The sequence below is a fragment of the Labeo rohita genome, chromosome 2, assembly GCF_022985175.1.
Source record: "Labeo rohita strain BAU-BD-2019 chromosome 2, IGBB_LRoh.1.0, whole genome shotgun sequence".
Lineage (NCBI taxonomy): Eukaryota > Metazoa > Chordata > Actinopteri > Cypriniformes > Cyprinidae > Labeo > Labeo rohita.
In genome coordinates, this window is record NC_066870.1 from 37,861,938 (window position 1) to 37,889,359 (window position 27,422).

The following is a 27,422-nucleotide window of genomic DNA, read 5'->3' on the forward strand; positions in this document are numbered from 1 at the left end:
GTTCATGTCTTTCTGTCTTCAGTCGTAAAGAATTATGGTTTTTGAGGAAAACATTTCAGGATTTTTCTTCATATAATGGACTGATGTGGTGCCCGATTTTGAACTTCCAAAATGTAGTTTAAATGCAGCTTCAAAGGCTCTAAATGATCCCAGCTGAGGAAGAAGGGACTTATCTAGCGAAACAATCGCTCATTTTTTTCAAAAAATAAAAAAGCGCAAAAGCTTGCTTATCACAGGCTCTCGGATGCTCATCCACGGGTCGTTCTTGAACGATTCGTTCATAATGAATGAATCTTTAATGTGACTCAGGAAGAACGAGTCGTCTCGGGGAGTGATTCATTTATCGCGCAACATCCTATTAGGTTCTGAACTGGAATTAGTTCACCTGTTTCGAGTCTTCAGGTTTTTTCGAGTCATTCGTTCATCTTATGGGGCTGTCACATGATGCTGATTTTGCTCAAATTAACAAAATGACTCAAAAAAGGATTTGTTCATTTTGCTGAACGAGACTCAAAGGTCTGAGTCGGTAAAATGATCCGAACTTCCCATCACTACTATGAATCACGTCTAAGTTCATCATCTGTGTACTCCGGCTTAAAAAGGTACATCTTATTTTCTCCTACAACTTCAGAATCGTCTGACACATTGTACCTTTTTGTTTGTAAACAGTGTTTGACTTACTTGCACTTTCTCAGTCTTTGCACATTCACTTTGTAAACACTGGGTCTGCGGTTCTGCGCAACCTTTCGACATGATTCAATAGTACGTAGCGTCGTGAACGCGCATGACTCAAAATGACTTGCGATCCGTGCTCTGAAGTCTAGATTAAAAAGATTCACGATTCGCGCTCCAAGCTCCCGATTCAAATGTTTTGCGATCCTCGATCCGAAGTCCTGATTTAAATGATTCTCCTACAACTTCAGAATCGTCTGACACATTGTACCTTTTTGTGTGTAAACAGTGTTTGACTTACTTGCACTTTCTCAGTCTTTGCACATTCACTTTGTAAACACTGGGTCTGTAGTTCTGCATGACCTTTCGACATGATTCAATAGTACGTAGCGTCGTGAACGCGCATGACAGAACCTGTGCTACACCAGCTTTGTGCTTAAAAAGTATACACATTTTTATTTTCTGAAAAAAATGAGCGATCGTTTCGCTAGATAAGACCCTTCTTCCTCGGCTGGGATCATTTAGAGCCTTTGAAGCTGCATTTAAACTACATTTTGGAAGTTCAAAATCGGGGCACCAGTGAAGTCCATTATATGGAGAAAAATGCTGAAATGCTTTCCTCAAAAACCATAAATTCTTTACAGCTGAAGAGAGAAAGACATGAACATCTTGGATGACAACGGTGTGAGTAAATTATTTGTGAATTGTTGTTCTGGAAGTGGACTTCTCCTTTAATGCAAAATGTAAAAGTCCTGCAAAACTCCAAAATCTAAACCCAAGAGAAGAGACAGATCCACTGTAAATCTGAACATGCAACACCATCATTCAGTCAATTCATGGAAAAACAACACTTTTTGTGTTACACTCCAGGTTATTTATAACTCAAGTACAGACAGCAGTTGGCATGTTTTCAGTCACAGACAATTATTTCAACCTCTTTCACTCCCCAGCATGTAAAAACACTGAAACTGTTTACAGTAATACAGTGATTTGATTTTAAAGATGATTTAAAATGTGAAGCTTGTATTTTGGTTAAAGATGCAAAGTAGAACTACAAGTTAAAAATGTACACTATCATGGCATCAGTAAGGAATTAATATTTTTATTGAGCCTGTATGCATTAAATTGATCAAAAGTGACAGTAAAGACGTAACAAGGGTGTAGGTTTGATTTTGGCATTGGTGGACATAACAGACTTTTAATTGTTTGATCAGAATTATTGCTAGGGACAGTGTAGTAGTCACAGGAAAGATGTTAAACATGTCCCTTGAAAATCATAATCATCTTTCCATAAATATGAAGAGATCAAACATGGACATAATTATAATATTGTCAGACACTGAAGTGAGTTGTTGAGTTTTTGTCTCTTCTGAGGAAGATTCATTCACTTGTTTTGTACCCACATTGAGATAATTTGGTCTGATTTTTTTTATTTATTTATTTTATTACTATTCTTTTTTTTATATTTATCCAATCTCATTTTGTAACTGACTTTCCTTTCTATTTTAAAGATGTTTTCTTTGTATTGTTTGACTACTCAAAAGAGAATATAGGAAAATACAACTTAATTTGTTTCTTGCTAGCTAAATTTCACATACGTAAACAAAAACCTGGCTCTAAACCTTTTTTTTCGTTATTTAAAGTTGATCTAGACAAATACATGGACCCTATCCAAAGCTTTGTTCATCCTAAAGCAGTCAAAACTTCATCTCTATTTGTCCTCTTAAGGTGTAAATTTATTACTTTTTTGTGTTAACCTGGCAACACATCCCTTATGAAAATTCAAATGTCCCGATTCAAATGTTGCGCGATTCTCGACCCAAAGCTTGGATCTTAATTAAATGATTCGCGATCCGTGCTCTGAAGTTTCGATCCAAATGATTTGCGATCCTCGCTCCGAAGTCCTGATTTAAATGATTCGTGAATCGTGCTCCGAAGTTCGGATCGTAATCAAATGACTCGCGATCCAAGTTCTGAAGTCTCAATTCAAAAGAGTCGCGCTCCAAAGTCCCGATTTAAATGATTCGCGAATCGCGCTCCGAAGTTCGGATCGTGGTCAAATAACTCGCGATCCAAGTTCTGAAGTGTTTATTTAAAAGATTTGCGATTCGCGCTCCAAAGTCTCGATTCAAATGTTTCGTGATTCTCGATCCAAAGCTTAATCAAATGATTCGCGATCCGTGCTCTGAAGTCTCGATTCAAATGATTCGCGATCCCCAAACCGAAGTACCGGTTTAAATGATTCGCGAATTGCGCTCCGAAGTTCGGATCGTAATCAAATGTTCTGAAATCTCGATTCAAAAGATTCGCGATTCGTGCTCCAAAGTCCTGATTCAAATGTTTTGTGATTGTCGATCCAAAGCTCGGATCATAATCAAATGATTCGCGATCGTGCTTCGAAGTTTGGATCTAAATCAAATGATTCGCAATCCTTGCTCCGAAGTTCCGATTTAAACGATTCGCGACCCGCACTCCGCAGTTTCGATCTAAACCAAATGATTCGCAATCCCCTGAAGTTCTGATCTGAATCAAATGATTTGCGAACCCGCTCCGAGGTCCCTAAATCAAATGATACGCGATTCAATTGGAGCGCTTCGGAACACTGAATCATTTTGTGACGCAATGGTTTTAATTGATTTATTAGTTTGTAGCTTAATTCACTATATTGAAATAGATTGAGCACTGCAGTTCTGTTGGTGACAGTTCAATAGGAAATCATTTGAAAGCATTCAATCTCATAACATATAATATATCAGTATATATTATAATAAATATTTGAGAAAGTATACTTCTTGTTTTAGTCTTCTTGAGTGATAGTCAATATAAAAAGAGCATATGGAAGAAGCAGATAAAGACAAAACTGCAAAACAACAAAGTTAAAGACGGCAACGTTATCATTCATCTGAGTGAACTGATTTATAGTGTTACAAAAGATTTATATTTCAAATAAATGCTGTTCTTTTGAACTTTCTATTCATCTGTAAATCCTGAAAAATAAAATGTTTGACGGTTTTCGACAAAAATATTATGCAGCAACTGTTTTCAGCACTGATAATAACCAGAAATGTTTGTTGAGTAGCAAACTAAAATGATTTCTGAAGGATCATGTGACACTAAAGACTAGAGTAATGATGCTGAAAATACAGCTTTGATCACAGAAATAAATTACATTTTACAATATATTCACATGGAAAACAGCTATTTGAAATTGTAATAATATTTCATAATATTACTGATTTTATTGTATTTTTAATTAAATAAATGCAGCTTCAGTGACTTATTTTTTAGAATCTGACAGATTTGATCACAGCAGTCTCTCAGTTGTGGTTATGCTATCAAAACACTGCGATAGTTGTGAATCTTAAAGATTTATTTGCGATGAACTGCCTGCTAGGCTTGCGTTGGAAGTGTGTTACTGTAAACACATTTCCCATGGCTTTCGCACACAGATGCCGTCCACAGATATGCAAATATATATAACCTGGAATATTACTTTAAGTAAAAGGGAAGATGAACAGGCAATCTAATCTCCCAAATCCACGCTCTCCGCTGCCACCTGAACTATCTGTAACGGGAAATGCATAGAAAATCAATTGCAGCTCCTTCATTCCATATGGATTTGGGGATGAGTGTATATCCCAGCATCTGAATAATGATATAAGTGTTGAAAGCTCAAATCTGCATTTAGATAGTCTCCATTCACCCCCCACGGGCTTGTCTTTGCACAAAAACCAAGTCATTTTCCTTCCTAATGAGATGTAACTCAAACATGTAAGGCCGAATTTCACCAAAACGCAAACTTACCACTAAATTAAAAGAAATCATATTTTGCATAAAGAAAATGAAGCCAATTTCCTGCATGTTGATTCTAAATACTGTATTTGTGTAAAAAACTATATTTACTTGAATGCATTAGTAAAAAAAATGATAAAAATATTATTTACATTTTATTTTAATTGTTTAATAACTCATTATAATTTATTATAATCATTTTATAATAATTGCATCCAAATAAAAATGAAAATATATTGCATATATTTTATTTATTTTAATGCATTTATTTATGCATTTATTTTAATTTTTAATACTAATTTAAATTTTACCCTTAATTTGGTGGCTTTCAATGAAAACTAAATAGGACAAAAGGACGAAAACTCGTGAAAATGACTAAAACTTAGAAATGTTGCTTTGGCAACTTAATAAAAAAAATTACATTGAAGTACAAAAATTGAAATAAATATAAATAAAAGCTATTTTTTATATATATATGTAGAAAAAAAAACTACTAAAAAGGACAAAAACACATAAAATTAATAAAACTTAGAGTAGTAAATGAAAAGTAAAAGTAAATGAAAGCTAAATAAAAATATTTTTTATATATAAAACTAATGACAAAAGCATATAAATTGACTAAAACTTAGAATATTGCCTTGGCAACTAACTGAAAATAAAATAAGGTTATGTTTAAGTACTAAAATGATTGAAATCAGTATAAAGTCAAGCAAAATAAAAACTTTTTAATCAAAAAATAAATAAAAAACATAAAAATGACTTAATTGATTTATTTAGTTGCTATGGCAACATTTAACTAAGTTAAAGTAGAAAAATAAAAAGCTAAATATATATATTAATATAATAAATATATATATTTAAATTTTAGCGTTAATTTTAATTTTAATCTTAATTTTAGGATTAAATATAACTGTTCATGTTGTTACCATATAGCAAACATTAGAATAGCACATTTACACATGTCACAAAATCAATCCCACCAGTGGCTTTCATAAATAAGATGCCATCGGACACAGTGGGTAATACTCTCTCTCTCTCTCTCTCTCACACACACACACACACACATTCCCAATAGACTCCCAGAGGGGGGTTACAGATGAATGTATTAAGTGAATAACCTTTCCAGCTTCACACACACACATAAACACAGCAGCAGCAGCACCTGCAGTAGTTTACACCTCTCAGCCGCACCATCATAACCATGGCAACCGCTGCTCAGTAACCAGGAGCGACGGGAGGACGGGGGTTTGCTGCTCGGCTCGATACGCTAAATCTGATTCCAGTCGCCAGCCGTCCAAACATTCAGCTCCAACAACACAAAGCACTGCTGATCTGCTGAAAGCTCGGGAGCTGCCCATAGAGACAGCAGTTTAAAGAGTCACAGGACCAACGCTGATCCAAAAGACAGCCAGCAGCGGCATGTCGCCTAGTAAGACGCCTCGTTAGGGCCAAAACAGCATGTTATGGCAGAAATGCCAGAATCGGTCTTGCTACTGTTAACTAAAAGTAAAATAAAAACTGCATAATTTGCATTAATTGAAATAAAACAAATATTACATGGAAAAAAAATCTAATTTTTGGTAACTAAATAAAATAAAAAGACTAAAATTACTAAAACTAAAACTGAAATGAATATAAATTAAAGCTAAATAAAAATATGTTCATAAAACACAAACTGACTAAAACTTAGAAATGTTGCTTACATTGACGTACAAAAATTACTGAAACAAAAACTGAAATAAATCTAAATAAAAGCTATTTTTTATATAATAAAAAAACTAAAAAGGACAAAAACACATAACAAAATTACTAAAACTTAGAAGCCTTGGCAATTAAATAAAATAAAATAATTTGAAGCTACTAAAGTTGAAGTAAATGAAAGCTAAATAAAAATATTTTTTGTATATATAAAACTAATGACAAAAGCATATAAATTGACTAAAACTTAGAAATACTGCCTTGGCTGTAAACTGAAAATAAAATAACAGTTTATGTTACTAAAATGACTAAAACTGAAATCAGTGTAAAGTCAAGTTAAATAAAAACATTTTAATTAAAAAAATACAAAAGCATATAAAAAAATGACAAAAATGTTGCCTTGGCAAAAAAGTTGAAGTACTACAATTACTTAAACTAAAATGGAGTTTTGGAAAATTGAATATTTTTTTAATTAAAAAAAAAACTAATAAAAAAATAATAAAAGCACATAATATTCTTAACACTCAAATTAAATTTAAATAACTAAAAAAAGATATTTCAAAATATTCATAAATACTATTACTGTATATAAATAATACTAGACTTCATTTTCAAAAGGACAAAAGCACATAAAAAGACAAAAAAAATGTTTCCATGGCAAATAAATAAAATACAATTTTAGGTTTAAGTTAAAATACTAAAATGAATAAAACTAAAATGGAAATAAATATAAATTAAAGCTAAATATATATTTTTTTAAACTAATAAAAAGGATAAAAACACATACAATTCCTACAACTTAACTAAAATAAAAAGGTATTTCAAAATATTTATAAATACTACAACTGTATTGTTGTAACAAAAATTAATAAACCTAAAATGGAAATAAATATCAATTAAAAATAAAAACTGTACATAAATAATACTAAAATAAATAAAATATTTTTATAAAAAATAAAAAGGACAAAGCACATAAAAAGACAAGACATGTTGCCTTGGCAGCTAAATTAAATTTTAAGTTTAAGTTCAAGTACTAAAAATACTAAAACTAAAGTAGAAATAAACATACATTAAAGCTAAATATTTTATTTTAAAAATAATAAAAGCACATACAATTTCTAAAACTTACATTTAAATAACTGAAAAAATAAAAGGTATATTTTCATAAAAAAAAAAAAATAGCACATAAAAAAGACAAAAAAAATGTTGGCTTGGCAACTAAATAAAATAATATGTTAAGTTTAAGTTGAAGTACTAAAATTAATAAAACTAAACTGGAAATAAACCTAAATTAAAGCTAAATATTTTATTTAAAAAATTATAAAAAAGGATAAAATCACATTAAATTTCTAAAGCTTAAATTTAAATAACTGAAAAAATAAAAGGTATTTCAAAATATGTATAAATACTGTAACTGTATATAAATAATACTAAAATAACACTGTCCTGAATGCAAATGATGCAGGATGAATCAAGAAATGCTGATGTAAAAAACACTAGACAATTTTACCCGATATTTACTTGTTCTTTAAGGAGCACTATTTGTGTGGCAGCCAGAGCTGCTTCCAAATCACTCACTTATTTTCCTTTACTGTCAGGATGCTTTCTTACAAGTAATCTGCCTATGTAGGGAGCAGACAGCGAGGCAGGATTAGAGCTAGTGTGTGTGTGTGTAAGGAAAAACAATGGTAAAAAACAGTGTTTTTGTGCACAGAAGTAGCACTTCATTGCAAAGGAAGGAAAGAATTAATTTCCCCCTGTACTCTTTCATTTCTCATACACACTTTCATGGCAATCTGAATTTCTTTTCCAATCAGACTGATGCGGGTACGCCACAGTGTGTGCATGTGTGTGTGTGTGTGTGTGTGTATAATCAATCCTCTGTTCTTCAACAGTCTCGGCTACTTGGAAACTAGATTTGTCCATTTTCTGAGGAGAATATGAGTGCCGTCTGTCTGTGCTGTGATGCTGAGAGCTGTGGGCGCTTTCCAGGGCCGAACTCCAAATCTCTCTGATATTCTACTCTCTAGACACGGCTCATAAAAACAGAATAACAATACAAAAGTAAAAAGCAGCGATTAACAAAATTATTTTGATATAAAAACAGCAATCTATAATGTCATACAGGAAGATCTGAGGTCACTATCAAGTTATTAAATACAATTCCTTAACTGTAAATGCTATAAATATTTTGTTTTCCCCAAACGTTTAAGAATGTTCTTATCTGTTTTAAGATTTTTTTCCACTTCCAGAACAACAATTCACAAATAATTTATTCACCGCCTTGTCATCCAAGATGTTCATGTCTTTCTGTCTTCAGTCATAAAGAAATTCTGGTTTTTGAGGAAAACATTTCAGGATTTTTCTCCATATGATGGACTTCATTGGTGCCCCGATTTTGAACTTCCAAAATGCAGTTTAAATGCAGCTTCAAAGGCTCTAAACGATCCCAGCCGAGGAAGAAGGGTCTTATCTAGCGAAACGATCGGTCATTGTTTTTGGAAAATAAATTTTTTATACTTTTTAAGCACAAAGCTGGTGTAGCACAGGCTCTGGGATACTCGGTAATGACGCTACATACTATTGAATCACGTCGAAAGGTCACGCGGAACCACAGACCCAGTGTTTACAAAGCGAACGCGCACTAAGAAAGTGCAAGTAAGTCAAAACGCTGTTTACATATAAAAAGCTACGACAACGATGGACGATTCTGAAGTTGTAGGAGAAAATGAGATGGAGTTTTTCGCCATACTCTACACAGATGATGAACTTAGACGTGATTCGTAGTAGTGATGGGAAGTTTGGATCATTTTACCGACTCGGACCTTTGAGTCTCGTTCAGCAAAATGAACAAATCTCTTTTATCCGAGTCATTTGGTTCATTTTAGCAAAATATAATTAAAATGTTACGTGTTACTTCCCTAACACATCTACTGCTTACACAAACGTTGATCACACTACAAACAAGACAAAACTATAATGCTATAAGAAACAGAAAAGATTCATTCATTGTTTACCTGGGTCTTTAGTCTATGATTAGCTCACCTTACCTCTTATCTGACAAGTTTTTGGGTTTGAGTCGTTCGTTCATCACGTGACAGCCCCATAAGATGAACGAACCACTTGAAACAGGTGAACTAATTCCTGTACAGAACCTAATAGGATGTTGCGCATGCGCGACTGAACGAATCACTCCCTGAGACGACTCGTTCTTCCCGAGTCACATTAAAGATTCGTTCAAAATGAAAGAATCGTTCAAGAACACGCATCCCAGAGCCTGTGCTACGTGAGGTTTTGTGCTTAAAAAGTATACAAATTTTTATTTTTCTAAAAAAATGGCAGATCATTGCACTAGATAAGACCCTTCTTCCTCGGCTGGGATCGTTTAGAGCCTTTGAAGCTGCATTTAAACTACATTTTAGAAGTTCAATATCAGGGCACCAATGAAGTCCATTATATGGAGAAAAATCCTGAAATGTTTTTCTTCAAAAACCAGAATTTCTTTACGACTGAAAACAGAAAGACATGAACATCTTGGATGACAAGGGGGTGAATACATTATTTGTAAATTGTTGTTCTGGAGGTGGACTTCTCCTTTAAGACAAAACTTAAAATGAATTTGAATTTCTGTAATCTTAGAATGTTAGAATAACCTTCTATTAGTCTTACATCTAGAAGCAAGATGTTTAATGAATTTATGGGGTTCTTTTTGCTGAATTCAAAATTCAGTAACTCATACAAAACCTTGCTTTAAATTTTAGTATTACATAACTTTGTTGATCAGCAAAATCTGCAAATTAGATCAAAGTTAAACGTTCTTTAGAAAATAATAATAGTAATAAAAATGAAAAATAATAGTAAGTTAAAAATAAAAAATAATAAGAAGAAATAAAAATAAGAAAAAAATAAAAAAAATAATAGGAACTAATAGGAACATTTTTTTCAAGAAATGTACTAAATAATATTCCTACAAACATCTTAGAATTCTATAAGACTTAAATTAAAATTAAAAATATAAATATAAATAAGTATAGTATAAATTATAAATATAAAAATGACAAGAATTTATAACTGGATGGCTTATTTTACAAATTAATTTTTTTATAAAGTAAAAAAAAAACATTAATTTTTTAATCATTTCAAATTTTGTAAATATTATGTAACATAAATATAAATTAAATTTCAGCAATAATTCTGCATGTGTTTGTACTATCTCTAATGAAATAGTGCGATGCATTAACAAATACTAACTAATCTGACCTTAGGTGTTACTAAGATTTTATAAAAGTGTTTTTTCTTCATTCAAGGAAAGTCAACGGGGCTGTTTTTTCCTCAAAATATCTTTTTCTTCCACAGAAGTCAGTCAGTCACAGGTTTATTGCTTTAAGTTACCATATTTTACATAAAACCAGTAGTCTCTTAGTGAACAGCAGCTTTGCGGCTGTCGTATATCTCGAAATCCGTTCTAAAGAGGGCAGGTCTGAGTGTACAGGGGGCATAAATCGTCCTGGCAAGAGGGAGTGATTTCCCATCATCCTTCAAAGCGGCCACCCATCGCTAAAGAGCCTAATGAAAGAGCCGCTGACTGAAGCTGCCAGTGAAAACATTTGGTCTATAAAGCATTCTGCGGTCGCTCACACACAAACTGGTGTGTTTAAGCGGTAGGAGGGATTCTCAGAGGTGACGGACGGGTTACGTGCGGTCAGGCCTGACTGAGATATTCAGCACCAGCACAAAGAACCTGCCAGAGAATCAGCATCTACAGCGAGCCTGCGGTTACACGGCACATCAGACGGGTCGACACGCTGCTGCTTCTGACACGTGGAACAGTAACACCAGTGAGATGCATACATGAACAACATGCACATCTCTCCTGCTTGACCATTCATTTAAGCAAAAGTATGATGTTTTGAGTAGAAACATCAAAATTCAAAAATTCAAATTTCATCAACAACTCATGCAAAACCTTGCTGTAAATTTTACTTTAAAAAATGTATAATTGCATAACTTTGAAAAAACGTTGTTTTTTAATGACTTTACCAGCAAAATCATCCAAGAATCACACTAAAGAATTTTTGCTCAATTAATAAATCCTGAGAAATTTCCTAACTTCTTTCTTAAGACTATCCAGTGCCAGAACTTTCTAAAACTAAAACTGAAACAAATATAAGCTAAACAGAAATATTAAACACAAAGACTAATAAAGATGACAAGCATTTTTGTATATTCAATGGATGCATGGATATTTGTAACACTTTTTTTTTAATTTGTGTAAAATACTATAATAGCATTAGAGAATCTAAATCTAAATTAATCAGAATTGTCATTGTATCTATACAATTTACCATTATTTAAGTATCATTTAAAGTATTCTAGTGTTTTATTAATATTTTAAATTTTGTAAATATTTTTCACTTTAGTTTAATCATTTTTGGATTTTTTTTTAATATGACTGTTTAATATATTCGTTTTTTTTATATTTCACTTTTAATTGTAATTATCGTAGTACTTCAACATACACTAAATTAAAAATTATGTTTTGGAAAAAAAAATTAAAGACAAATTGAAAAATTTTAAGCTTTTATTTAATTTTATTTTAGTTAACATTTATTTTATTTCAAGTCACAATAGTTAATTAACAATAATAATTAAAAATGTTTGTTGATGACTTTTTTTCCATAACAAAAATATAAACTACGTAATATAAAAATAACTGTGACTATATCAACAAGCAGTGTGTGTATATATATATATATATTATATTATATAAAATTATATAAAATATAATTTTTCTATACATATTATTATTATTATATACACATTAATTTATAAATATTATTTGTATTTATTAATATACATTTTTTCAAATTACAATTCCTTTTTTAATATACATAGACATGAAAATGAACATAATTCATATTATAAAAATTAAGGATTAATTTGAAGAACTTTACCTGTTCTAGCTTTTGAAAAAATCTTCTTGTTTAACTAGGGTGTTAATTTATCATTTAAAAAAGGAAAAGAAAAATATAATACTGAAAACTAGATGAGATCAAATAAACAAGGCATCTGAGTTGACATTCTGTTGATTTGTGCTAACATGAAAGTTCTGAAATGACTGATAATTGTGACTTTAATTTTGAGCTTGATCATTATCATGCAGCGCGACTAAACAGGACTTAGATGTGACTAAAATGTAAACAGTTTTCATTGACTGCAACCGAACGTCTAGACATTCTCAACAATGGGTCTGTCATAATTACAGCAGAAGTACCAGCAAAATCACAACAACAGTGGGCCTTTGAGTCAAAAAGGTTGAAAACCACTGATATGGTAGCCTTCAGCTTCACAATATGCTGAGATAAGAGGTGTTTTTAAAGCACTATGTCATGTTGCTCTTTCCAGCTGTTATTGAATGCAAGAACTTGACCTGAGTGAGCGGCCCCGTATGCATGAGGTCCTGTTTTGGTTTAAATGTTGTTAAGAGAGAATGAGTGAACCAGAACTCACCACATTGTGCTGAAAAAACGAGCAGAACCGCAAAAACCTGCAGCCCAGCAGCGCCGACACACAACATCCTGTGTAGAGAGCACAGAAAACACAAAGGAGAAAACAATGAGATGCATAGTTAAAACAATACTGGCTGTGTCTCAATTCAAATAGCTATATTAAGTATGTACTTAACACTTTTGAGTCAGTGCAGTATTGGGATGTACTCCCATTTTTTAATAATTAAATAAAAGAGACATGCTATTGGCTGATAGCATTTAAATAAGCCATTAAAAAGAAATCCAGAAAAACTAAAATGCAAAACACAGTTTTTGGTAAAAATTAAACAGTTTGAGAAAAAAATAATAAAATGCATTTCTTAGAGCCCTAAAAATGTAATTTTTGTTAAACTTGTAAAAAATTGCTGTTACATTGTATCAGTTTCATGATTTCAATTGATTACACATGCTTTTTGATTAGATTAATTAAACTGAATTTAAGCATTAAAAACAGAGCCTAAAAATTAAAATAGGGAGAAACAAACAGGGAATCCAGAAAATGAAAATGCTAAAACAGAGTTGGAAAATTTTTTTTTAAATGTGCCGACACACCCTGACCTTTTCTGCACGCACATGCATAATAAATTCAAGTGCACTAATACTAAAAAAAAAAAGTACACACACAAAAAAAACAGCATGCAGATGGAAAATGGCAGAGGTTTATTAGGCAGACTGTGTGTCCTTATAAAGGAGATGAAGGAGAATATGAATATTAATGCAGTGGCGGGACGCTGGTAAGGAAGGTTTTTTGTAATCCAGCACTAGCCACCCGTCAGACACACCAACAACAACACTCAGAATAGCAATCAGCCCCCTCCCTTTGTTTTACTGAACTTCCCCTCGCTGTACGTCTCTCTCTGTGGGTGGTCTGTCTTTCAGTATCCTTCACGCCGTCTCTAATCCTGCTCAAACAGGAAATGTCTGGCTTCTGGAAAACTGCTCTCTGTATTCCATTCTTTTAAGTGTAATGAAACACGCATTAACACTTGCCCACACAGCAGCACAAACCTGCTACAGCCTGGTATCAACACTGTAGCAATCACTTAGCAACAACCTAGAAACACCCTAATGACCACTCAAATTACCACCTAAAACACATGTTCCTATCATCCTCCTACCAACCAACTTTAACACCTTACCAACCACCCAGCAATGCCCTAATGAACCAGAACACCCCAGTAACCGTTTAGCAACACCCTAGAAACCAGCGATGTAACCACCGAGAACCCCCTAGTAAGCGCTAATCAACACCCTGACGACAACCCAGAACCCCCTAACAACCACCTGGTAAAGGCCTAGTGACCACCCAGAACCCCATAGTAACTTAGCAACACCCTAGTGACCACCCAAAACCCCCTAGTTACCACCCAGCAACTACCCAGAACCTATTAGTTTAACAATACCCGAGCAACCAACTAGCAATGCCCTAGCGACCACCCACAATACCATAACTGCCTAGCAATACCCTAGTAACCACTCAGAAAACCCTTTGCAACACGCTAGCGACCACCTAATACCACCCCCCCCCTCCGGTAACCGTTCAACAACACCCAAAAACCACCCTTACAACCACCTAGTAAGTCCTAGTAACCACTCAGGAATGCGTTAGAAACTACTCAGAACCCCCAACAACCACCTGGCAATGTCCTGGTAAAAATCCAGAACCCCCTAGTAACTTAGCAACACCCTAGCGATCACCCAGGACACCGTAGTAATTGCTAATCAACAGATTAGAACACCTCTGTTACTGCTTACCAACACCTTAACAACCACCCAAAACACCAAAACCACATAACAATACCCTAGTAACTGCTTAGCAACACCCTACTGACCACCCAAAACACCATATCCACCTAGCAACACTCTAGTGACCACCTAGTACCACAGTAACTGCTTAGCAACACCCTAACGATCACCCAGAACAACCACATAGCAATACCCTAGTAACCGCCACGATCTTCTAGTAACTGCTTAGCAACACCCTTGCAACCACCCAGAACGCCAGACCATCTAGCAATACCTTGGAAATTGCTTAGCAACACCCCAACGACCACCCAAAACACCATAACCACATAGCAACACCCTAGTGACCACCGAGTACCCCAGTAACTGCTAATCAGCACTCTAGAGACCACCTAGAACAACCTAGCAACAACAATAAGATTGCCCTAGTAACTGCTTAGCAACCCCCTACCGGCCACCAAGAATGCCATAACCACATAGCAATACCCTAGTAACCCCCAGAATCCCCTAAAACCCATTTAGTAACACCATAACCACCTAGCAATACCCTGGTAACCCCTAGAATCTCCTAGTAACCGCTTAACAACACCCTAACAACCACCCAGAACACCATAACCACCTAACAACACCCTAGTGATCATCTAGTACCCCAGTAATTGCTAATCAACACCATACAGACCACCTAGAACCCTCTAACAACAACCTAGCTACATTTTAGTAACTCCCAGAACGCCCTAGTAATTGCTTAGCAACACCCTAACAACCACCCAACACCATAACCACCTAGCAACACCCTTATGACTGCCTACTATCCCAGTAACTGCTAATCAACACCCTAGAGACCATCTAGAATCCCTTAACAAGAACATACCAACACCTTAATAACTCCCAGAATTTCCTAGAAATTGCTTAGCGACACGCTAGTGAGCACCCAGAACACCATAGCCACCTAGCAACACCCTAACGACCACCTAGTATCCCAGTAACTGTTAATCAACACCCTAGAGACCACCTAGAACCCCTTAACAAGAACATACCAACACCTTAATAACTCCCCGAATGCTCTAGTAATTGCTTAGCAACACCCCAGCAACCATCCAGAACACCATAACCACCTAGTAACACCCTAATGACCACCTAGTACCCCCAGTACTCGTTTAACAACACTCTAGCGACCACCAAGAACACCTAAACAATGATTTAGCTAAGAAGAGCTGTCTGGCTCGTTTAACTTCATGAAGCTGTAATGAGCATGAGTATAAGGAGGCCTCAGCAGGTTCATGGGAGGCTGAGAGATCAAGAGGGTGTGAATCTGGTGTCAGTCAGCAGGACGTGTGAAGTGATTTCATGCCCTCTATCCATTATGCATGCGGCGAGGACTCGCTCCCTGATCTCTCTCGACTGGCACCAGCATCCCAACACTCGGCTTACAGCTCACAAACGCTCTGCCAACAGCACCTCCACAGGGAAACATGGAGAGAGGAGGAGAAACGGCAGCATTTAAGAGCCAAACAGCACCAGAGACGGCCAGAGAGAGAGAGAAAGACGGAAATAAAAGGGATGGCAGACTTATTTACAGGCATGGGAAGGTCGTGCACCAGCTCGGCTCCAGCATTGAAATGTCAGATGGGTTTCTGAGCGAGCGAGCAGCTATTCTCCCTACTGTAAACGCAAACTCGCTGATGCTCCAGGCGTTTAGCATTTCAATTCCTGAAAGATTCAGCAGAGTTTTTGTCAGAGGTGATTTAACTCGCGTCGGTTAGCTGTGCTATTTAGAGCGGCAACTAGAGACACAGCTGAGGCTGATTCAAGAGCGGGACTTTATCAAACTACGCTACTGGAACTGCAGCATTTATGATAAGCAAACACAGAGCAGGACTGTGTGTTTATGGGACGCATCAAAGCCATCTCGTAGCCTACTGCACACTAAAACAACAAGCACATGGCTTTTCTTATCAGCCCGCCTGGAAACAACAAGGCTTATACAGCGAGGATGAACTAATGACTGGATTTCTGGACTAAATGGGCTTGCCTAAAAAATGGGCTTGCCTAAAATAAAGTTCTTGCCTAAATAAAACCCAAATCTGGCACAAAACAACATAGTAGTAGATTTACATAAATACAACTAATTAAATAGGAAAGACAATAAAATAAAATGCAATAAACTAACAAAAAGTGACAGTACAGACATTTAGAATGTTACAAAAACATTTCTATTTTAAATAAATGCTAATCTTTTGAACTTTCTGTTTATCGAAGAATCCTGAAAAATAAAATCTATCACAGCTTCCACATTATTGGGCACAATATTGGGCAGCACAATTGTTTTCAACATTGAAAATAATCAGAAATGTTTCTTGAGCAGCAAGTCAGGTTATTAGAATGATTTTTGTTGGATCATGTGACACGACTGGAGTAATGATGCTGAAAATTCAGCTTTGATCACAGGAATAAATTACAGTTGAACAGATATTCACATAGAAAATAGTTGTTTTAAACTATAATAATATTTCACATTTTTACTGTATTTTTAATCAAATAAATGCAGAAAATCAGCATATATGAATGATTTATGAAGGATCATGTGACACTGAAGACTGGAGTAATGATGCTGAAAATTCAGCTTTGATCACAGGAATAAATTATATTTTACAATATATTCACAGAGAAAACAGTGATTTTAAATTGTAATAATATTTCACAATTTTACTGTATTTTTGATCAAATAAATGCAGCCTTGGTGAACCGAAGAGACTTCTAAAACATTTTTTAAAAATCTTGATGCTGAAAATTCAGCTTTGATCACAGCAATCAAACACAGTTTAACAGATATTCACATAAAAAGCAGTTGTTTTAAACTATAATAATATTTCACATTTTTACTGTATTTTTAATTAAATAAATGCAGGAAATCAGGATATTAGAATGATTTCTGAAGGATCATGTGACACTGAGACTGAAGTAATGATGCTACAAAATTAAGATTTGATCACTGGAATAAATTTCATTTGAATATATATTTACATACAAAACAGTTACGTTAAATTGTAATAATATTTCACAAATTTACTGTATTTTTGATCAAATAAATATGAGGAGAAGAGACTACTAAAACATTAAAAAAAATCTCTTACTGACCCCAAACTTTTGAACAATAGTGCATAAATATAAAATAAAATATATAATTAAATATATAAACATATATTCTCTTTTCTTAAAAACAAAACAAAACAAAAACTACTATTTCACAACAAAATGAAGCATGAGGAAATAAACAATGGCTCAAATGAATCATTTATACTGATTACTTGACATGATTCATCAGAATAAGTGACTTTACTAAAATAACTGATATTGAATTAGATTGTGTTTGATTACCGATCAGCTCAGTCTGTGCAACACAACGTGACATAAACAGCAAAAGCTACACAGCCACTTCAGTAAAGCAGCTTGTTACTGGAGAAGCTGCATTTTTCACAGATAATCTACTGTCACACTGACAAATGCTAGTAGCGCTGTTACTTTAGTTAACAGCCTCTCCAGCACTAGTGTGTGTGTGTGTGACAGGCAGATTGGGTTTAGAGAAAACAACAAGAATGATATCTGATCAGATGCACACTGCAGTGCACTGTGGGAGGATTTGGCGGAAGATGTAAACAGTCTCAATATGAACTCAAATATTTCTTATCACATGATCTGAGCTGCTCTCAGCATTCGTTTTATAGCTCTAAACCCTTATTGGATGACAACTAGTGACTTGTTTATTTCTTTTTATATTTCCACTGAGATTTTAAGAGAAGGATTCAATATGAAAGCTAGGAATGCACAACAGTAAAGCAGTAAAACATAAAGAAAATGATAAAGATGACTGATTGACAGCTTGCAAAACAAGTTATATGTCAGACAGGCTGAGATTTTGCTGGTATTTGTCTGAAATGTCAGTTGAGTCACTTTATGCGAGTTCAAACACAATGAGGTTTTTTGTTTTGTTTTTCATCTGCATCTTAAGCAGAAGAAGGGGAAGATAGTTTTAAAATGAATCAGAGTGAATGAAATCAATATAATGTGACATTTTAAATATATATATATATATATATATAGTCAGAATAGCACAATGGAGAAAAACAATATAACAATAATAAACATGACTAGCTTTTACTTTTAACATTTATATTCTGCCTTCATGATTTTAAAGGTTGTGGAAAGTGATATGAAGGTCATGCACAGAAAAACTTAACTAAATAAACAAATATACAATGCATTTTAAAAAAAGAAACATTTAAAAAAAAATTAAAACTTGTAGAAAAATTCAAATAATTACAAAGAAATAGCAAGTAGTTTCTTTTAAAACTTATTCCAAAAATGTTTCTTTTATTCAAAACTATATAAAAATATTAGAATTTCATTAAAAAAAGGAGAAAATGGGAATCTTAAAATGTTTCAAAGCAATCATTTAATATAGTATTTAATATTTATATTAAATAATTAGGTGACATCTTCAAAACTGAAGTCACACATTAACACTAAATACAGCTAATAAAACTATCTAACGTTCAAAAGGTGGCTTTTATTTATTTATTTTTATTTAGATTTTTATTTATTTATTTATTTATTCATTCATTTATGTTTCATTAAAAAATAAAATGTATGATGGTTTCCACAAAATATGAAGCAGCACAACTGTTTGCAACATTGATAATAATCAAATATATACATACACACATATATATATAGAGAGAGAGAGAGAGAGAGAGAGAGAGAGAGCAAATCAGCATATTAGAATGATTTCTGAAGAATCATGTGACACTTAAGACCGGAGTAATGATGCTGAAAATTCAGCTTAGATCACAGAAATAAATTACATTTGAACAGATATTCACTTAGAAAACAAACATTTAAATTGAAATATTTTTTCACAATTTTACAGTTTTTCCTGTATTTTTAATCAAATGAATGCAGGCTTGATGAGCAATAAGAGACTTTTTTCAAAAACATTTACAATCTTATTTTTTTAACCACATTAAAAATCTTAATTTTTGAAAAGTAAAATTCTGAAAAGTAGATCTTAAACTACAAAGCCTACCAAACTTCAAGAGTTATGCAAACCAAATCAGAAAAGTGTCTTAAAGATGCATGACTTTATTAACGCACAAAGTTGCACAGAAGAAGAAATGATTCTTGAAGGAGAAGTCCACTTCCAGAACAACAATTTACAAAAATTTACTCACCCCCTTGTTCATGTCTTTCTGTCTTCAGTCGTAAAGAAATTCTGGTTTTTGAGGAAAACATTTCAGGATTTTTCTTCATATAATGGACTTCATTGGTGCCCTGATTTTGAACTTCCAAAATGCAGTTTAAATGCAGCTTCAAAGGCTCTAAATGATCCCAGCTGAGGAAGAAGGGTCTTATCTGGCGAAATCATCTGTCATTTTTTTAAAATAAAAATTTGTATACTTTTTAAGCACAAAAGCTGTTGTAGCACAGGCTCTGGGATGCGTGTTCTTGAATGATTCTTTCATTTTGAACGAATCTTTAATGTGACTCGGGAAGAACGAGTCGTCTCGGGGAGTGATTCGTTCAGTCGCACATGCGCAACATCCTATTAGGTTCTGTACTGGAATTAGTTCACCTGTTTTGAGTCTTCAGGTTTTTCAAGTCGTTCGTTCATCTTATGGGGCTGTCACGTGATGAACGAACGACTCAAACCCGAAAACTTGTCAGATAAGAGGTGAGCTGAGCTAATCATAGACTAAAGACCCAGGTAAACAATGAATTAATTTTGTCTTGTTTGTAGTGTGATCAACGTTTGTGTAAGCAGCAGCTGTGTTAGAGAAGTAACACGTAACATTTTAATTATATTTTGCTAAAATGAACGAAATGACTCGAATAAAGATTCGTTCATTTTGCTGAACGAGACTCAGGTCTGAGTCAGTAAAATGATCCGAACTTCCCATCACTACTACGAATCACGTCTAAGTTCATCGTCTGTGTACTGAGTATGGTGAAAAATTCAATCTTATTTTCTCCTACAACTTCAGAATCGTCCGACATCGTTGTAATTTTTTTTTTGTAAACACTGTTTGACTTACTTGCACTTTCTTAGTCTTTGTACGTTTGCTTTGTAAACACTGGGTCTGTAGTTCCGCTTACGATCCTCGTGACCTTTCGACGTGATTCAATAGTACGCAGTGTTGTGAACGCGCATCTCAGAGCCTGTGCTACACAAGCCTTTGTGCCTAAATAGTATACGCATTTTTATTTTTCGAAGAAAATGATCGAATGTTTCACTAGATAAGTCCCTTCTTCCTCGGCTGGGATCATTTAGAGCCTTTGAAGCTGCCTTTAAACTACATTTTGGAAGTTCAAAATCAGGGCACCAATGACGTCCATTATATGAAGAAAAATCCTGAAATGTTTTTCTTCAAAAACCAGAATTTCTTTACGACTGAAGACAGAAAGACTAGAACATCTTGGATGACAAAGGGGGTGAGTAAATTATTTATAAATTGTTGTTCTGGAAGTGGACTTCTCCTTTAACTCTCTCCACAGTGGTCAAAGCTGAAGGCATTGATTTAGTTTGAGGTCGGACACGACTGAGAGTTTCTCTAGGCCGTCACGAATCAAGGCAGCTTGACCACAATCCACCAGCTCAGACTAGTTCAACTCTCATCAGACTCTCATTGTCAAGCCAATATAAAGCCTAAAGGCGCTTTGCATGTCTGACGTCTGTGACGGATTCCGCGGTTCTTAATTCCACTTGGCATTTTCTGATTAAATCAGCGTCTGTGTTTTCCAGGCCAAACACGCAGCGCTCAAACGCAGCGCCGGCGGCTCGCTCCCTGTGTGACTTCATCAAAGCGAGACACGGGCGACACCGATGCTGTCAGCATTCGGCCGGACGCTGCGGTCGCAGTAATTGGCGGCCGGTGGACGGCTCATTCTGTGTCTCGCTGCCGCTTCATGCTGTCGGTGTTTGATTGGTTTGTGTGAGTCTGTGCTCAGTGCCGGTTTGTCTGAGGGAATGAGTAGATGTGAGGACTCGAGCTTCTGGGAAATCAGCAGGTTTAAAACACAGAAAGTCATGAAGAGAAAGCAGCCTGTGGGCTGAAATCTAAACTTCAAACCAAATGATATGGCTCTGTAAACTCTAAAACATTTTTACTGAAACTATTGGCTGTAAAAATGCATTTAATTAGATGATTTTCAATTATGTATCCATTGGATTTATTTATTTACTTTCTACCTGTTTGTTGATTCATCACAAAGACCCTTCTTGCATTTTTTTTAATACTGAAAAGTATCAATAAAAATAGTTCAAAACAGTTTTGTAAATGTAAATTAAAATCCAGTGTTTTTTATTATCGTTGAGACACTATAGTTTAATTTTATACTTTACAATTTCTTTTTAATTTCAGTCAAAGTTTTAGTAATTTTCCTGCATTTGTTTTATAAAAAATGTGTATATAATTTTTATTTCAGTTTTAGTTTGAGTTATTTTAATACTCTGACTAATTGACAAGGAGAAATTTTAAATAAACACAAATGAATTTATGTTTAAGTCTTTATTTAATTAGATTTTTTATTATTTATTATTTATTTTATTTTATTACTTGAAGTAACAAAAACACCTTCATGGTTTTAGTATAAGTTATCCATAATAACCCTGATTAAAACAAAATAATTTAAAATAAAATGAAATAAAATAAAATAATTAGAAAAATGTAAACTTAAACAAAAACTCCTATAACAATCCTATAACAAAATTATTTAAAACTACTATTAAATTACTAAAACTAAAATGGAAATGAAAATACTTAAATTTTGAATAAAATTCAAAATATTAATTTCGAAATAAAATAAAATAATTGGATGGAAAAATGTAAACTTTAAAAACTTACAAATGCTAAATTAAAATACTGTTATTTTAAGCTGAAGTACTAAATTTAAAGCTAAATAGACTAAAAAAATGAATAAAAGAGAAAATCATATAACAAAATTATTTTAAAATACTATTAAATTACTAAAACTAAAAGGAAAATGAAAATATTTCAATAATTCTAAATATTAATTTTAAAGTAAAATAAAATAATTAGATGGAAAAATGTAAACTTAAAAAACTGAAGCAAAAATTAGAAATGTTTTTTATGGCAAATAAAATACTAAAATTAAAATACTGTAATTTTTAGTTGAAGTACTAAAACTGAAAATAAATTTAAAGCTAAATAGACTTAAATCAATAAAAGAGAAAATCCTATAACAAAATCATTTAAAACTACTATTAAATTACTAAAACTAAAAGGAAAATGAAAATATTTCAATAATTCTAAATATTAATTTTAAAATAAAACAAAATAATTAGAAAAATTGTAAACTTAAAAAACATAAAAATAAGGGTTTTTTTAATGGCAAACAAAATACTGAAAATTAAACTACTGTCATTTTAAGTTAAAGTACTAAAACTGAAAATAAATTAAAAGCTACATAGACTAAAAAAAATGAATAAAAGACAAAAAAAAATAACAAAATTATTTTAAACTATTAAATTACTAAATTTACTATTAAATTACTAAAACTAAAAGGAAAATGAAAATATGTCAATAATTTAAATATTATCAAATTATTTAATAGTAAATAAATAATACTAAAATGACTAAAACTAAAATAAAGTTGATTAGAAACAAAATTTAAAATAATAAAAATTCTAATAAAAATGACAAAAAAAAAAAAAAAAAACATTAAACTGAGACTAAGATGAAAACAAAATATAAAAATCACAATAATAGTACATAAATAATAATAAAACAGCTTCAATCAAAAGTGCATTATTTTACCCAATATTTGTGCTTGCAGTGTATTCTTAAGCATATTAGATGACTCATCACCACTTGTTGCTAAGTGATAGATGCAAATATGCATATAAATACACCATAAACACAAATATTGCATGTTGCTAAGCACTGTATTTTTCATTCCTTTTGATTTTCATTATTGCATCCTCAGCATAGCAACATACTAAGGCTATATGTGTGTTGCCTATGCAGTTCCATGAGGTTCCGCTCCTCTACAGACAGTATGCAGTATAAGGCGGCTCACTAGGGTGTTTTAGTCTCTCTGAAGTCTCACTGTGAGCGGTCGTGATGAGCACTGATCCGCCGACGGACCAAAGAGTTCGGTTTTCTGCCTTTTTGTGTAAATCTAATGGACTCGTGCAGCTCATCAGCACATCTGAGAGATGATAATGAGAGATAATGAGCATTAATGAGCATTTCGCTCCACTCCAATGCCTCTTCAGACTCAAAGAGGGACGAGACATTAAAACAACAAACAGCCTCGAACACAACACACCTCAGGAGACTCCAGAGCTCAACAGTACAAATGCCATCAAACTCTATTGAGGGAAACTGAATTTGTTAGGCCAACATCACAGGCCACATATTAAATATTATGAAGAATGTTTTTTTTTTAAACTACCATTCAAAAGTTCGGGGTCAGTGATTGTTTTGAAAGAAATTAATACTTTTATTCAGCAAGGATGCATTAAACAGATCAAAAGTGACAGTAAAGACATTTATAATGTTACAAAAGATTTCTATTTAAAATAAATGCTGTTCTTTTGAACTTTCTATTCATCTGTGAATCTTGAAAAACAAAATGTATCAGGCAGCACAATTGTTTTCAACATTGATAATAAGGAGCAATGTTTTTTGAGGAGCAAATCAGCATATTAGAATGATTTCTGAAGGATCATGTGACACTGAAGACTGGAGTAATGATGCTGAAAATTCAGCTTTGATCACAGGAATAAATTACATTTTAACATATATTCACATAGAAATTAGTTATTTTGAATTGTAATAATATTTCACAATTTTACTGTATTTTAATCAAATAAATGCAGCCCTGGTGAGCAGAAGAGACTTTATAAAGCATTAAAAAAAATCTTATTCCAAATTTTTAAGTGATAGCATAATTTAAGCATATACAATAAATATATAAGAAAATACTATTATTTTATTTGAAGCAACAAACATGTTTTTATGGTGTTAGTATTAGTTAACTACAATGTATTTAGTATTTAGTATTAGTTTCTTAAGTAAATTAAAAAATAATAATAAAATAAAATAAAATAAAATAATATAGATGGAAAAATGTAAACTTTAAAAAAAAAAAAACTTTAAAATTCTAAAAGTTTTTTTTTTGGAAAATAAAATACTGTCATTTTAAGTTGAAATACAAAACTGAAAATAAATCTAAAGCTAAATAAACTACAAAACTGGAAAAAAAAAACATACTATCAAAAAGGTATTTTAACCTACTATTAAATTACTAAAACTAAAATGAAAATATTTTATTAATTCAAAATATTAATAAATAATTTACTAAAGTACTAAAATTACTAAAACTAAAATAAAGTTGAACAGAAACAAAATAAAAATAATTAAAATTTTAATAAAAATGAAAAACACAAAAAATGAATAGACATTACACTGAAACTAAAATGAAAACCAAATATAAAAATTACAATAGCATAATGTTAATCGCAACAATTAATCGCACCTAAAATCCAAAAATCATAACTATTCCAAATTCTTGAGTGATAGCATAATTTAAGCATTAAAAAAAATAAAAATACATGTATTTGCAATAAAACAAACATTATTGGAGTATGTTTTACAAGCAAATACCATTTCAATATTTTTACTTTAATTTTTTATTAAACACCATCAGTTTCAGTTTGTTACTTGCCCTTTTTGTAATTATTAGCGAAATTTGCCAGCAAAATAAAATAAAATAAAATAAAATAAAATACATGGAAGAATGTAAACTTAAAAAACTTGTTTTTTGTTTGTTTTTTTTTTGCAAATAAAATACTGTTATTTTAAGCTAAAGTACTAAAATTGAAAATACATCTAAAGTTAAATAAAGGAATGGGGGAAAAAGAAAGAAAGAAAGAAAGAAAGAAAGAAAGAAAGAAAGAAAGAAAGAAAGAAAAGGAATGAAAGACATAAATAAAAGGAATATAAGAAAATTATTTTAAACTACTATTAAATTACTAAAAGGAAAACAAAAATAGTTTAATAATTCAAAATATTAATACATAATTTAATAGTTTATAAATAATACTACTTAAAAATAGTTCCAAAGTAAATCCTATACCAAAATATATGTATATAATGTAATGTTTTCATTTGCAAGGCATAAAACACACATGAAGCCTCACTAACACTTGGAAACGCTGCGAGATGGATTTCATGGAGATGTGGGTGTATGACATCATTCATATGTGCTGCCATTATGGAAAACAGATCAGAAATGATAAACAAACTCCAGATTTGCAATGAGTTTTGGTTTTAAGAAAAGATATGCTACAACCAATCCCATGATAAAATACAAAAAACAGATCTTCAGACACATGTACACAAACGCACTGCCTCTATTTACAGCTCTGTCTCACTCAGACAGACAGACGGAGAGACTCAGACAGACAGTCTTGCAGCGCTGCTCATCTCACATGCCCACACACACCAGAATGAAGCGTCTCTCCTATTCAAACCGGTTTAAATCTAATCCGGTTCTGGAGCAGCGCTGACATTTACATGCAGGAAAAGTCTGTGGGAGTCAAAACCACCCACAGCAAAGACAAACCGCACGTCTTTGTAATATCAGCTCTAGACAGCAATGAGATCTAATGGAGAGCAAGCAGAAACATTCTCTCCTGAGTCAGAGATCTTAACGTGAACTCAAAAAATTTCTCATGCAATGATCTGAGCTGCTCCACATTTGTTTTAATGCTCTAAACTCTTACTGGATGACAACTACTGTTGTTATTTTAGGAAAAAACATCTGAGAAGACACTTACATGAATGATATTTTGATATCTGAGTCTCCATTTATTAAGAGAAGTAACACACACACACAGGTCAAAGGTCAAACCAATCACTGCTCACCGATTTCACATCTTTTGTTGTGAAACAGCAAGTAAATACATTTCAAAGAATATACTACTTCAATTTTATACTATTTTTATGTATTGATGCAAAATTATAGAGATTTTTAGACCAATAAAGTACTATGAATTATTATTTTTTTAATTCAGTGTTAATGTTAACTAAAAAAAAAAAGTAAAATATATGTTCATTTAAATAAATCAGACATAAAACATGTATCATTAAAACGTGAAAAAGTAACATATGGGTCAAAGTCGAAAAAGGGTTTAAGCATGAAAACAATAATTGTAATACTGCTTTACATTGTTGTTGTTCCAAAAAAATTAAAAAAGTTTTCTGTTTAATTTAATTGCATTTTTGTTTTTGTTTTTCCTGAGCAAAAAATAAATATCATACATTTTTCTCTAATTTACAGAAGACACACACTAAAATGTCATTCAGTGTAACAATCTTTCAGGCATATTTACAACAAAAATCAAATTATGACATATTAAAAGACAAATTACTTTCCACCCCACATACTAATTAGTTTTTAATTTATTTTTTTTAATTTTATTTTTTTTCGATTTGTCAGTAAGATTTTTTTACTCATTTAAAACACAATAAAATTTAATATGATCCCTTATTCTTTTATATATTTTAATATGTACAAGTCAGAATAAGCATGTTTGAATTTTTACATAAATATTGTGTTACACTGAATGACAACGTAACATTATTTCAACCAGATTTTGACTTTTTTTCTCCAAAAACTTATTTGAAACCTTAAAAGTAGACACTTATATTTAATTTTAACACAGTTTTAACAAAAACACAAATATCAAATGAAAAACTTGATGTTTCTAAAATAAAAACATTTGTTAATTAAAACTTATAGGAAATATTTTATTGATTTAAACAAATCTGAAATAAAACATTACAGTATCTATATATATATATATATATATATATTAGATTTTTTTTTAAAAAACAAGAAAAACAGCGCAATCGAATAAAAAAACCTGTGAAGAACTATTACTGT

The 27,422-nt window shown here is 32.5% G+C and overlaps 1 protein-coding gene across 1 annotated transcript in view; it reads right to left on the reverse strand.

Annotated features, from left to right (window-relative positions):
• Positions 1-27,422, reverse strand: part of ncana (neurocan a) — a 98,739-nt gene that overhangs the window by 56,361 nt on the left and 14,956 nt on the right. The window contains exon 2 of the mRNA XM_051138557.1: positions 12,673-12,740. Within this exon, the coding sequence (XP_050994514.1) occupies positions 12,673-12,739 (67 nt within the window). The 5' untranslated portion in view covers position 12,740. The remainder of the gene's footprint in view (positions 1-12,672; positions 12,741-27,422) is intronic.